The sequence below is a fragment of the Schistocerca gregaria genome, chromosome 4, assembly GCF_023897955.1.
Source record: "Schistocerca gregaria isolate iqSchGreg1 chromosome 4, iqSchGreg1.2, whole genome shotgun sequence".
NCBI classification, from domain to species: Eukaryota; Metazoa; Arthropoda; class Insecta; order Orthoptera; family Acrididae; genus Schistocerca; species Schistocerca gregaria.
The window spans coordinates 775,658,285-775,673,627 of NC_064923.1; the positions used below are offsets into that span (position 1 = coordinate 775,658,285).

At 43.9% G+C, this 15,343-nt stretch overlaps 1 protein-coding gene across 1 annotated transcript in view; it reads right to left on the minus strand.

Annotated features, from left to right (window-relative positions):
- The window catches only part of LOC126267932 (discoidin domain-containing receptor 2-like), a 737,095-nt gene that overhangs the window by 526,334 nt on the left and 195,418 nt on the right, over positions 1-15,343 (minus strand). The window contains exon 2 of the mRNA XM_049973242.1: positions 11,972-12,112. Within this exon, the coding sequence (XP_049829199.1) occupies positions 11,972-12,035 (64 nt within the window). The 5' untranslated portion in view covers positions 12,036-12,112. The remainder of the gene's footprint in view (positions 1-11,971; positions 12,113-15,343) is intronic.

A 15,343-nucleotide genomic window follows, 5' to 3' on the forward strand; every position in this document is an offset into this window, starting at 1 on the left:
AACCACAACCCGGCCCACCTCTATAACTGCTAAAATAATTATCGTTATATAGGATTTAATTAAATCAAGACCTTAAGCTGTCGAGAGGCGTTGATATACATTAACGGGGACAGTTGAAAATGTGTGGCCCGACCGGGACTCGAACCCGGGATCTCCTGCTTACATGGCAGACGCTCTGCAAAAATCCAAGGTTGAAACACTGTCGATCGCCTTCTTCGACAACGACGACATCGTCCACAAGGGATTTGTTCCAGCAGGTCGAACCATTAATGCTGAATTTTACCATTCCATTTTGAACCGATTGCTGCAGCGTGTCCGGCGGTTTCGGCCAGAGTTGCACAGGACTGGAAAATGAACGCTGCTGCAGGACATGTCCCTCCACACACACTGCGCGATCCGTGTGCGGCAGTTCCCCTGATCTGCCTCCTGCGGACTTCTTCCTGTTTCCCCGCTCGAAGGCGGCCATGGAAGGCGAGCGTTGGGCGCACGTGAATGCCATCGAAGATTGTGTGAGAGCCGTTCTGCGACCGACTCCACAGGAGGCCTTTACTGTTTTCAGAAGCTGTATAGATATTGTCGAAAGTGTGTTGTAGCGGGTGGCCACTATTTTGAAGGGCAGTAAAGAACGTTTATTTGTATCTTTTGTTTTGTTTGTTGTCTGATAGCATTCACCGAACTTTTTAGATCCACCATGTATACCTACATCTACATGGTTACTTTGCAATTCACACTTAAGTGCCTGGCAGAGGGTTTATTGACTCGTTTTCATACTACTTCTCTACCATTCCACTCTCGAATGGCGCGTGGGAAAAAAGAACACCCAAATCTTTCCGTTCGAACTCTGATTTCTCTTATCTTATTATGATGATCATTTCTCTCTGCGTAGGTGGGTGTCAAAAAAATATTTACGCATTCGGAAGAGAAAGTTGGTGATTGAAATTTCGTAAATAGATCTCCCCGCAAAGAAAACCGCCTTTGTTTCAGTTACTACCACCCAACTCGCGTATCGTATCATTGACACTCTCACCCCTAATGCGTGATAACACGAAACGAGCTGCTCGTCTTTCCACTTTTTCGAGTCCTCCGTTAATTCTACCTGCTAAAGACCCCACGCCGCGCAGCAATATTCCAGCAGAGGATGGACAAGTGTAATGTAGGCTATCGCTTTAGTGGGTTTGTCCGATCTTCTAAGTGTTCTGCGAACAAAACGCAGTCTTTGTTTCGCCTTCCCCACAATATTATCTACGTGGTCCTTCCAATTTAAGTTGCTCGCAATTGCAATTCCTAGGTATTTAGTCGAATTGACAGCCCTCAGATTTGTGCGATGTATCGTACACCCAAAATTTATCGGATTGCTTTCAGTGCCCATGTGGATGACCTCGCACTATTCTTTGTTTAGTACCCGTAGCAACCGGAGTGCCAACATGTAAAGCAAAACGCTATGACCTTGAACACAAACCTGACAAAAGTGTGATGATTACAGGAAGTGGTTGAAGTGGATCGGTCTGATGGACAGTATGGGCAACCGGCAGACGGTGTGAGCGGGCGCTGGTTGTCGCTGATTACCTGCGCTGCTGGCTGGGCGCGCTACTGAGCCACTCCGCAGCGCGCACCGCTGTTGTTGACAAACTGGCGGGCGACGTGACGTCAGCTGGAGCCGCGTCCCAACTTCCGGCGGGAATTTATGCGGCGCGGCCAGGTGCTGGCTGGCTCGCGCCTCAGCAACTTGGGCGCCGAGTTTGGCGGCCCGGCGCCGCTTTTGTGCCGCGGCGCCTTCCGATTTACGGACGCGCGGACCGAGTAGTTCTCACTTCTGCTGTCGTCGCTGACAACGGTGCTCTCGGCTTAAGCATAACATTAGCTCCCGGCTATGCAGCTGCCGTCACGCGGTTTGCGAACGATGAGACCACCGTGTGTTGCGCCGTGAGTTGAAGGATTCATTCACCCCCCCCCCTCTCTCTCTCTCTCTCTCTCTCTCTCTCTCTCTCTCTCTCTCTCTCTCTCTCTCGCTCTCTCTCTTTTGTGTGTGTGTGTGTGTGTGTGTGTGTGTGTGTGTGTGTGTGTGTGTGTGTGTGTGTGTGTGTGTGTGTGTACCTCTGTACAAATGGACCATAAGAGAACTTAGTTAACAAAAGTTAACAAAATGAAGCAGAATCTCACACATCGACGACATCACATAGGAATGACATAACAAACACAAAAAAATGCACTTGAAAATGGGAATCATTTCCCCGGAAGGCGTCGTGCGAAAAACAAAATAAAGTATATCGTGACTGGTAGCAGACGAGTTATTTCTATACAAACCTATCATATAAGAAATATTTGAAGCGTAATAAATGAATCTTCAGTTACATCTACATCGGTACTCTGCAAATCACATTTACGTGCCTGGAAGAGGCTTATCGAACCACCTGCACAATTCTCTATTATTCCAGTATCATATAGCGCCCGGAAAGAACAAACACCTGCGCAGGCGGGCAAAAGTATTCGGGCATTGGAAGTAATCAGGGAAGTAAACCTTAAATGTGTTTTTAACTCAAAACATATATTTTATTCTTTACAAATGTGTAGTACATATGCCAGTTCAGTCCGAACATATGTAGAACAATAAGTAACAAAACACACATTATGTAAAAAAAAAAAAAATCGAAACACACAATGGACAAAAGTGTTCAGACACTCATCAGTCAGTATTTGGTTATGCGTCCCTCTTTCTGTATTACAGCCTGACGGCATGGAGCAAACAACCTTTTCCGTTAAATCCGAGCCGATATTCACCCATTCTTCTTCTATCAATACATGCAGATGTGGGAAACTGTTCACATGTGGTTTGTATAGTCTCGTTTCCAGTTCATTCCAGACATTTTTGACGTCATTGATGTCCGGAAACAGCGGTGGGGTAATGCGATGAGGCATAGGTTCCACAGTTGGACTATTTCCGCAGTATGCTTAGGATCATTCTCTTGTTTGAAATAAAAGTCACCTCCAACATCCAACTTCGCAGCACTTTTCGTCGGAGTTTGTTTGACTATATCAAGATAGACGAATTTGTCCACGGTGCCTTCAATAAAGACAAGCTCGCCAGCACCTCTGGTAGACATCCATCCCCACACCATCACACTGCCACTAGCATGTTCGATGGTCGTTTGCATGTTTCTGGGCTCCCACTATGTGTTTGCTTCTCGCCACACTAAACTGCGGTCATCCACGTGGCTCAAAGTAAATTTGCATTCATCACTCCACAGAATCCTGTCCCAAAAGGTCACATCCTTGCAGACAAATTCTTCGGCAAAAACGATCCGCTTTTTTGCGTTACACTTACTGGCGAACGGTTTGCGTCTTGGCACTCTGGCACTGTGCCCAGCACTGCCCAGGCATCTGCGCACTGTTCTGACATTTAACTTCGGTACCAAAGCCTTTTGCCAGTTCTACCGCTGTAGCCAGGGTCCGTAGCACGTGGGTCGTCTTTAACCATCCGAACTATCTTCCCCATGTCTCTCTTCGTGAGTTTCTGAGGACGCCCCTGTCGTGGACGACTGACGACAGTTTTTTCTTTTTTCTTTTCGTGGAAGATAGTATGTATAGTTTTTCGGCTTCAGTTGACAGCATTGCCTATTTCTGCCCCACAATAAGCCTTCGCTGTTCCACTGTCGTTTCCCTACCTTTACGGGGCATGGGGCTACGTTGGTCTTTTTTGACCACACCTGAGCTTTCCTGTAGTACGAGACAGCTGCCTTCCTTATACTGACTGCTTGCTGCCACCGAATTGTGCCTTCAGACTGCGGTTACGTTCTCACCTGGGCGGTGTCTGATTACTTTTATCCTGCGTGGAACGCACTCCTGTGATGGTAACACAGAACTAATCGTTCCAGGTAGAGGGTACAGTGACATTCGCATAGTCGACGTCTTTCGAAATACTATATGTGCAAGAGTGGACGACCAAGAACCAAGTGCTCATATCAAAAAGGGTGTGAGATACGGATGTAGAATTCAGCCGCCACTGTTCAATCAAAATGTTCCAAATGGCTCTGAGCACTATGAGACTCAACTTCTGAGGTCATTAGTCCTCTAGAACTTAGAACTAGTTAAACTAAACTAACCTAAGGACATCACACACATCCATGGCCGAGGCAGAATTCGAACCTGCGACCGTAGCGGTCTCACGGTTCCAGACTTCAGCGCCTAGAACCGCACTGTTCAATCTGTACGTCGAAGAAACAATGGTGGAATCCAAGAATGGCTGGGGAGACGGATTTAAATTGAAGGCGAAAGGATATCAGTGACACGACTCGTTAATGACACTGCTATTCTGAGTGAAAGTGAAGAAGAATCACAGGATCTGTGGAACGCAATGAACAGTCTAATGAGTACTCGATGGATAGTGCATCGAATAAAGACGGAAGGAATGAGACGTAGTACAAGAGAACACCGAGGAAATATCAGAACTGGTGAAGTCGATGAAGTAAAGAAATTCTGCTTACAAGGCAGCAAGATAGCCCATCTAGATCGGCGCAAGGAGGACATAAAAAAAGCAAGCACTGGCAAAAAGGGCATTCCTGGCCAACAGAAGTCCTTCCTATCAGACGAAAGCCTTACTTTGCGGAAGAAATTTGAGATAGTGTACGTTTGGAGTAGAACATTGAATGGTTGTCAAAAACTGACAGTGGGTAAGCCAGGACAGAAGAGAATCGAAGCATTTGAGATGTGGTGCTGCAGTGAAATGTTGAAAATTAGATGGACTGAGAAGGTAAGGAATGACGAGGTTCGCGGCAGAATCGACGAGGAAAAGGACATATGGGAAAAACTGAGAAGAAGGGACAGGGTTAAAGGACAACTGCTAAGACATCACTGAATAATTTCCATGGTACTACATGGAGCTGCACAGGTTGTAGAGGAAGACAGAGATTGGAATACACCTACCAAATAATTGAAAACGGTAGTTTAATATGGAAGGTGGGCATAGGAGAAGAATTCGTGGCGGATCAGACCAAAGCAGTGAGAAGGTCGATGATTACCTTCCTCCCCTCCCCCCCGCCCCCAAAACAAGGAAAGTTAGGTTAACCAGCGTTCGGTGGCTGGCTTTGACGTTAAATTCATCTTGTGTAAAGTCTCGTGTGACCGAGATACTCTGACGACTGCAGCGTCCCTGTCTCAATGTGGGTCCGTGTCTTGTCCGCGGCTGCTGACCCCAACGCAGGTGTGGTATAGAGATCGTGGCACAACTACGTCCTGTAATACTCGCAGCTAATTCGACGCAGGACTAGGTTATATTTCTATGGAGGGATGCACTCTGGATGGCTGGGACATGGTCAAACTGCAGCATCCTGGTAGCGTAGGCGGCTGTGATTATACGTGGCAGTCCATTGAAGTCGCCACGTGGAAGCCGTGTGGGCGGAATCCGCTACGTTTGATTGTTGGGTGGCAGGTCACCGCTCTCAGGGCCTGTTACGGCCGCCCCCTTGAACCGTGCTTTGCTGGTGTTCGTCATCCTGGAGTTTTCAGCTTCAGAACTGATCGCGGAGGGGCAGCGACACCACAAAGTCGGCGGGAGCCATGTTTCAGCGAAGTGTACACGGCCACGCGGTTTTCCCACGGTGGCGCCAGGGGTCAGTGACGTGATGATTTCTGAACTACTTTCTGCCCAGGTGGAGGAAGCAGTCACGTCTGGCCCACGGAGGGACAGTAGCGAGGGCCGCGTATAGGCGCTGTGGAAATGCAGTATCCTCTGCTTCTACTTGATGTTACAGATAACGTTTAATAATGAACCCATTTTAGTCTTTCTTTACACTTTTACAGCTTATAATCATGGGAACGGTTGGAACGGTTTTACTTAACAGCTGTTTTGTCAAACCTTTACATGTAAAGGGGGTGAAAGGGCTGACCCAATGAAGTGAACATTTCAATTCAAATTCCCAAAACAATCTCAGATACAATTTGAAAGGCGCCACTCGGGCAAGATTATTTAAGAGACATTCATTACAGAAATCATAAGCAAGTTAATAAATAACTTTAACAAAGAACTCTAGTTAACACACATTGTTTAAGACCATTTTCAATTGCAAAAGTTAAAATTACATGTAAAATAACAGTTGGCACACAGCCTCAACTTTAACACGAACGCTTAAAATGTACTTATTAAATTTAACTTGGACAATCTTGCAGAGAGAATCACGAAATTATTCAAATTCCTCTTGACTTGTAAGATGGACTTTTAAGGCATAGAAAGTTACAAGCTTGTACAATGATAAATGTGAAATAACAGATGCAAGGTCCACGTTTGTAAGGCCGAAGTTTAACCACCACCTGTGGAACCGACTGAGAGAAGTAATACTTCGAACAAAGACGTGGCTCCGTTAGCAACCCCACGTCGAGTAGACCACCAAAATGTGAACCAAGCAAACGCTACCGAAGAGGAACACCTGACCTCAGCGAAGTCCACCGCCCGTAAGCCAAACGTTTAATCTAAAGGGAAGCACTGAGCTTCGATTGCCCGGTGCCCCAGCTCACTCAAATACATACCACACCTGACAACAGAAGGCTGGAAAAAAGTTTCTTAACCTTAACACCTAACACTGATCAGTAAATTAACTGTATAAAATCAAGGCTAAATAACAACTAATTTCAGTAGGAAGTGATTCCTTTAAGTGAAACAGTACTTGATAAAGACTGGGAAATAAACGGGCCCACGAGAACCGTCATTCACTAGTACTTAATGACACACACCTGCAAATACATCAATTATATGCGGAAGCTGAGCACACGCTTAGTGGGAGGCCTCAAATGAAATTCAACAAGTATCACATTACACGTCGTGCAACGTCTTACTGTACCAAGACCGATCACAACCACAGTTAAATAAGCGCTATTAGTAATTAGCGTACTTAACTGGGTGTTTTGATGGTGAGGCGATTTTGCGAAGATGCGGGCCCATCACTTCGCTAGACCATAACAACGTGTCCCCACAAGGAAGCGAGCGCATCCACAGCTCACGAGGTTGCCGGAGAATGCACGGCGGCGGCCAACACCCGCCGACTCCAGTACAACCACGTGACAACCTCCGCCCGGCCTCCGGCTCGCCACGCCCTCTTCGCTTCTGCCCGCCAGCCAATCGCCGACTCGCGCGCCGCCGCGTTCCGTTGTCATACCACTGTGTCCTCTCACCCTCACATCTCGAGCCGGCCCAAGACCCAAGACAAACCTCTGCACTAGGAAATCGGTCGTGTCCATGTCAGAGACACTTCTGGCCATAGACTGGCCCTGACGTCATTTTCGTGGCTCCACCATCTCTGGGCTGAAATCAAGTGAATGTTGGCAAAACATGGTTGTTTCGTGTTGCGCTTATGGCTGTGCTCAGCATTTCGTAGGGGGAAATGGCATTACATTTCACGTGTAAGTGTTTCTATGACAGTGCAGATGCGTTTATTGAAATCTGCTGAAGTGACTTTTATGTTTTTTACACTTTGAATAGAGTACCACGTAAATTAAAGTGTTGAAAGTGATGCCTGTAAAGTCAGAATCATATTACATTTTGGAAAGTATCTGTGATAATTCGGTTACAGAAGTAAGTATAATTGTTTCTCGTTCCTACTCATAGGTTCCCTAAGGATGAAAACCGAAGGCAGCTTTGGATACAGGCCCTGGAAAACGGAAAAACTTTAAGCCATCTGCACATACGCGCCTTTGCTCGAAGCACTTCGCAGAGAAGCGTTTTGATAGGTTACTTATTATTTACAATGTATATTTATAATTTATGTTTACAGCGTTTGCCGTTTTTAAACCTAGGCTCCAAAATTATTTTCTCAAACTTCAAAGTCTCACCTTTCATCTAAAATATAATTTTTTTAACTGTTTAAACTTTTATAAAAATATTGGGAACTGAACCTTTGAAGTGCACCTAAAATTGATACTCTAAAATGGACCTGCTCCTATAGTCGGCCATTTTGGCACCTATAGTTGAAATAATTCCCATATCCCATTTTATTTTATAAGTGACTAGAGCTCAAAACGCGGAAAATCCAATGTTTAAAGTTTTGACACGAGCCAACTCTTACTGTTTAAAGGAATTTTAACGACATTTTACTTTAATTGATAGTTTATAGTAATTTCGTCCCGCTGCCCACCAGAGTGGCGTACGATGTATTGTTAGACTTTATAAATGGTACTGTGAACAAATCCAGGTCAAATGTAGTTCTGGCATAATTTTTCGCAAATAAAAAAGTAATTTTTGTTGAAAGAGTTTTGCAGTCAATTGAGAAATGTGGGTAAAATACGATACAAACATAGGATGGCAGACCACTGATTTGAAATCCCGCCACGTTTTGCCAACTGTCACGTGGTTTATGTTGGAGCCACACCAGCCCTATAGCTTCTGCACAGCAACGCCAGTCTACTGGTATCTATGGTCGAAGGCCACGGTTCAGTCATGCCTCATATTACGAAAAGAAACAAAAGCCTCTAGATGGGACTGTGCACTTCACAGCTCCAACGGTCCGGTATCTGGCTGTTCCGCACATTCTGGAGACGGCAAGAGCGAGTGGCGAGGGGGAGCACAGAGCACTGGCGAATACTAACGTTCGGCTGCACTGTAGTTAGCTTTTTACTCCGAATGTTTTGTGTGTAATCATGTACAATTTTACTGGATGATATAAATTGATGAATTAGGCTATTAGCCTGTTTCTAGCTATTCTCTTTGACTGACTTTCCTGCTTTTGATCTTACAGAAAACTTTAACTATGCCGTTACATCCATAAGATCCACAACAAATAAGTCATTTCACTGTAAACGAACTTCCATAGCTTCAGAGTTGTCTCTCTATGAGAAAAAGTTACGAGAAGAGGTCGCTTAACACAAGAAAATCTAATATCTCTGGTAGTTATAGACAACAACAAAATCTATCTTCATAGCTTTAATCTAGATGGTTTGAATGCAAAAGTTGCCTTTTTGACTGAGAAGAAAAAAAGTCACTGTTTTGCTTTCCGTTTGCTGTATCGTTGTCTCCAACGTGGACAAATGATGGTTCCAGTAATATAGAGAACAGAAAGAAAAAACTTAATAGCATCTTGATAACGCAGTTTCACCATCACTTTTAGGAACCATTAGTATTAAGGAGAAACTTTGCGAGGCATACAGACTTCCAAACAGTGAGCATATCATAGAGGTTATAAAGAAGTGCGAAATTTTGTCCAAAATTGTAGAGGGAATTTTCGTTCGTAAAAACTTTGAAACTACCTTAAGCGCACATGGTGAAAAAATGATTGAGTAAACCAGCGGTATTTAGAGAAGTACTAACTTTGGGTCTAAACTAGATTCAGGTTTAAAGAAGCACTTAGAAACCAGTGCAGTCTTTAAAGATCTTTCTAAGACGGTTCAGAAGGAGGTAGTTGCCAGTCTGCCACAAAAGAGGTAAGGACGGAAATTAGAAGAGTTTCCTTTGTAAGTATCATGGCTGAGGCCCCAACAGATGTTTTGGAAGTCATTTAAAATCTTAAATGGTTCTTGTTCTACGGTACATACTGAATCGATAAATATTTGAGTGTCTTTGGGATTCTTTATTCCAGAAAATCGAACTGAAAGCGGCATATCAAAACGTGTTTTAGTGTAATAAGACATAATTCTTCAAGGAAATGGACAAAAACTGATAGCCCAAACGCTGGATGGTCCAACTGTCATGAAAGGTCAAACAGCAGCAGTTGAAGCAAAAGTCATAGCTGTTTATACTAATGCACATATCATCCACTGTTTTGCACATCAGCTTAAATGAGTAAAAAGAAACGCAGCAAGCATTTCACGACACCTAAGAATATTTTTCTCTAGCGTTCTGCTTATTCCAATATTCTTCTGAAAAACATGGTAACCTGTATGCATTCTCAAGAAGCATATGGACGTAAGCATTCCATGTTCATCTTCTACGACGTCGAATTTCAAGATACGGATCACAAACAGAACTATAAGAATTTGTAAACTTTAAGAAATAGCCATACTCAAATTTACTGAAAATCGACTGAAGCTCAGTCCACCACAGAAGCAACAAAAATTTTAAAATACCTGAGTGATAAGAGCGTCTAAGTGTGGTTGGATCTTTTTCATAAGATTATACCTCATTTTGAAATAAATTACAAGTACAACCAAATACAGTCTCGAGAAATTTGCGAGTTTAAGGCTAATTAATACGTAACAAACTGCTGTTTTAGAATTCAGAAAAGCAAAGTACTGAGAGAATCGTTCAGACCCTCTTTTGATAGAAGCTAAGAGAGTTTGTGACTGCACATACAATGGAGAGATATTTTTCTATTGAACATTTAGTAGCTACTATATTGTTCTACAAGACATGCTTTGCTAGTTTTAAGAATGAAGATCCAACACAGGAGATACTACTGGCCACTGGAAACCTTGAAAGTGTGCTAAATGTAATTTTCTTGGAAAAAATTTCTTGGTAAAGCTACGAAACTGATATAAAGACCCTTCACTGTACCCATAACTACATCAGGGGGAGAACGCTGCTTTTCCACACTGAAAATAATAATATCTTTTCTGAAAAGCACTATGAATTCGAAAAAAACTAAATGCCCTTGCATTGCTTTCAATCGAGAAGTGTTTCCTCAGGTAGTATCCAGAGATCAAGAGGAAGATAACAGTTCTTCTCGAGCGAAAAATAAGAATATATTTCTTTTTTAATTTAACAGATGAAACTCTAATCGTGATAATATAGGTTAAAGTAGGCAAAACATATTTAACTTTTGCCAAAGAAAAATCACCAAACAGCCAGAAGTTTTCAGAAGTTATTTTATTAAGACAACCAGTTTCAGCATCTCATAAATGCCATCTTCAGGCCTATGCATTTCATGCACAGACAGTCAGATATACTAGATCCATCAGTACCTGAATTTCGTGAATTCGGTTTTGGAGTCTTTACTTCGACGACTTGATGCCGCCAGTTATGCATGTATCGATAGACATCTCACTGTCTACACATGGAACGCATAGGGGCCAGAAGAACACATTAATGAGATGCTGGAACCTGTCGTCTAAGTAAAATAACTTCTGAAAATATATGGTTGTTTGAAGATTTTTCTTTGCGTAAGTATTTGACAGGCCGCTGTCCAATATCCATGTCGTATCAACAGAAATATCTGGCTTTGTTCTGGTAGGATTTTCATTTATACATGTTTGTTTCCTTTACATCATTTTATAACAAAGACTAAAAATTCTCTGGGCATCATCTCCGCTGATTTTAACTTTGCGCCGCCACTGCGTTCCAGGTGTGCGAGTAGCACTATGAGGACACAGGGCTATCTGTGAGGAACTGGTTTCGTGAAGGCAGTCTGAGCTTGCATATTACAGTGCCGGAAAGTGACTGGCACTTCTTTCTTTCTTTTGCTGGTGCCTTGTCCCGCAGTTTCGCAGGGTCGGCACGGTTAGGAACGGATTTGGCAAGGTTAGTTATAAGGGGTTGTGGGATGCCCTTCCTGCTGCCACCCCGTCCTCCCTGGGACTTAATTTGTGCACCCCAGCTGTCGACGTCTAGTGTAATCCATGGCACCCCAGCTGTCTGCGTCTAGTGTAATCCATGGCATAGTGCGAACGTGTTCAGATGTGTGCGAGTCGTGTAACTGAGGAAGAACGTGGGGACCAGCCCAGTATGCACCTAATGGGATGTAGAAAACTGCCTAAAAACCACATCCAGGCTGGCCAACACACCGGCCAACGTAGGTAATCTGCCGGGCGTATTCAATCAGGTGCCGGCGCGCCTACCCAAGTTCAGGAAGCAGCGCATTAGCGCTCTCGGCTAATCTTGTGGGCGAAAAGCGACTGGCACTGATTTCTTTAAAGTCACCGAAATTTCAACAGGAATAACAAGTGAATTGCATTAAAATAGAAGCCAGTGTGGAGGCCCAGATTCGCTTAAAATGTACATCTCAGCAACATTTTACCTTAATCTCAAGTAGTGGTTCAACGAGTGGCCTGGACTCACCTGCGGGCGCGGGCAGGTGGGCGAGCAGCAGCGCCGCCAGTAGTGACGTCACGACGGCGGCCATCCCGCGAGCCTTCAGCAGCAGCAGCAGCAGCAGCGTCGCCGCCGAGCGCAGCCGCCCCACCCTCCTGGCACGGCCATCTGCTGGCAGAAGAGACACACGTCTCACATGGGAAAGCTGTGGGCTACCTGCTGCAAGGAAACGCAAAGTGTACAGGGTGTTCCAACAATTCCTATTACTGTTTTCTATGGCTTTCTATGGCTTGTAGAAAAAAGTTTTAGCAGGAAACCCACATCCAGAAACGTACCATTTGTATATAAACTAAGTTTGATGAGAGGATCACTTATAAATCCCCAATTTCATGGTACAGTAAGTAGTGGCAGAACTGTACAACGTATGCATTGGGAATGTTTTCCAGATAACCTCAGTCTGTCTTGCACCACTTTTGCCTAATTTCAACAACGACTGCGAAATATGGGAACATACTATACAAGGAGGGTTGACAATGGTGGTCTATGGATGCACATCAGGAATTGTGGAGCATATGTCTGATTGTATGTGTTGCAGACACAGCTTGCAGTGAACAGCAGTGTCTCCATGTGGAGCAGCTCCCATAGAGCGCACAGGTCAGAGCAGAATGTCTCCACTGTGTGTGTACTGTGAAGGGAGATGTTTGAAGTGACCCAAAATCATACTTATTTTACACTACACATTTCATTTCTGGATGGGTTGTATATCAAAAACTTATCTTCTTAGTCCCCACATAAGCAGTTACTGAGTGAAGTACGTACATCCATGAGATGGTGATGTGACCTTAAGTGTAGATTCTAATGCCCCGGCTTCAGGGAATGAGCAACTCTGAAAGAGCGAAGTTGGTCGCCTCTTTTCATGCAGCTATTGTGAATATTGTCGTTTTCTCCATTCTCTGTTGCTCCATAGTTGCTTCAGAAGGTGAGGTAAGTTCTGTCTTTGGATCAAAAAGGAAAGGCAGTCTGCTTTAGTCTACGCTTTCTTCTTCTTTTATTTATGAAGAATCTTCGATGGCGACTTCTAGTGTTTGACTAGCAACATAGCGAATCGATAATGAAAATGTTTCATAAATGAAAGAAGTGGGAAGCTTATGGCAAAACGGACTGTCGCACAGATAGAACATATATCCATGTTTCTTGAATATGTATGGTAGTAGTTGAAGGATTTTGAAACCACAAGTAGGCGTATTGGACGGTCACGCCTTATCAGAGATGTGGAAGCTGGAGGCTTGGTCGCTCTGTAAACAGAATAGGTGGAGATCTACCTGACAACACACTACAGTGTTTCAGATGAGACTATTTGGCACACGGCCACAGGCCAGTTGAGGCACTACTATGGTTGATGGACATTAATCGAGATTTACATGGGACTCGTGGAAGTAATCGAAGGCACCATAACAGCTATGGATTGTGTGAACATTATAGCAAACCAACTGCATACCTTCATTATTGATGTCTTTCTTGATGGCTATGACATCTTCCAGCTACATATTTGTCCATGTCTCAATGCCCCAATAGTTCTATAGCGGTTTTGGGAATTTGATAGTGAAGTCAAGTTGATGAATCCAAACCTGATCTACATTACATGACTACTCTGCAATTCACATTTAAGTGCTTGGCAGAGGGTTCATCGAACCACAATCATACTATCTCTCTACTATTCCACTGCCGAACAGCGAGCGGGAAAAACGAACACCTAAACCTTTCTGTTCGAGCTCTGATTTCTCTTATTTTATTTTGATGATCATTCCTACCTATGTAGGTTGGGCTCAACAAAATATTTTCGCATTCGGAAGAGAAAGTTGTGACTTAAATTTCGTAAAAAGGTCTCGCCGCGACGAAAAACGTCTTTGCTATAATGACTTCCATCCCAACTCGTGTATCATATCTGCCAAACTCTCTCCCCTATAACGTGATAATACAAAACGAGCTGCCCTTTTTTGCACCCTTTCGATGTCCTCTGTCAATCCCACCTGGTAAGGATCCTACACCGCGCAGCAATATTCTAACAGAGGACAAACGAGTGTAGTGTAAGCTGTCTCTTTAGTGGACTTGTTGCATCTTCTAAGTGTCCTGCCAATGAAACGCAACCTTTGGCTCGCCTTCCCGACAATATTATCTATGTGGTCCTTCCAGCTGAAGTTGTTCGTAATTTTAACACCCAGGCACTTAGTTGAATTGAGAGCCTTGAGAATTGTACTATTTATCGAGTAATCGAATTCCAACGGATTTCTTTTGAAACTCATGTGGATCATCTCAAACTTTTCGTTATTTAGCGTCAACTGCCACCTGACACACCATACAGCAATCTTTTCTAAATCGCTTAGCAACTGATACTGGTCTTCGGATGACCTTACTAGACGGTAAATTACAGCATCATCTGCGAACAATCTAAGATTGTCACCCAGGTAATTTATATAGATCAGGAACAGCAGAGGTCCCAGGACGCTTCCCTGGGGAACACCTGATATCACTTCAGTTTTACTCGATGATTTGCCGTCTATTACTACGAACTGCGACCTTCCTGACAGGAAATTACGAATCCAGTCGCACAACTGAGACGATACCCCATAGGTCCGCAGCTTGATTAGAAGTCGGTTGTGAGGAACGGTGTCAAAAGCTTTCCAGAAATCTAGAAATACGGAATCAACTTGAGATCCCCTGTCGATAGCGGCCATTACTTCGTGCAAATAAAGAGCTAACTGCGTTGCACAAGAGCGATGTTTTCTGAAGCCATGCTGATTACGTGTCAATAGATCGTTCCCTTCGAGGTGATTCATAATGTTTGAATACAGTGTATGCTCCAAAACCCTACTGCAAACGGTCTCAAAAGCTTTCCAGAAATCTAGAAATAGGGAATCAACTTGAGATCCCCTGTCGATAGCGGCCATTACTTCGTGCAAATAAAGAGCTAACTGTGTTGCACAAGAGCGATGTTTTCTGAAGCCATGCTGATTTCGTGTCAATAGATCGTTCCCTTCGAGGTGATTCATAATGTTTGAATACAGTGTATGCTCCAAAACCCTACTGCAAACCGACGTCAATGATATAGGTCTGTAGTTAAATGGATTACTCCTACTACCCTTCTTAAACACTGGTGCGACCTGCGCAATTTTCCAATCTGTAGGTACAGATCTATCGGTGAGCGATCTAAACCCTGGCATGCTTAAAGGCGCTGGATCCGCTCCTACAAAGCATGTGGATTGTATCTAATGGGCTACTATTATTCTCTTGACATCCGAGGACAAACACCAGTAGGTGTTCATCAGATAATGAAGAATGTTTACAAGGCAGCATGTCTGTCGAAAATCGCCATTGTGGAATGGTGCGTGAAGTTCACGA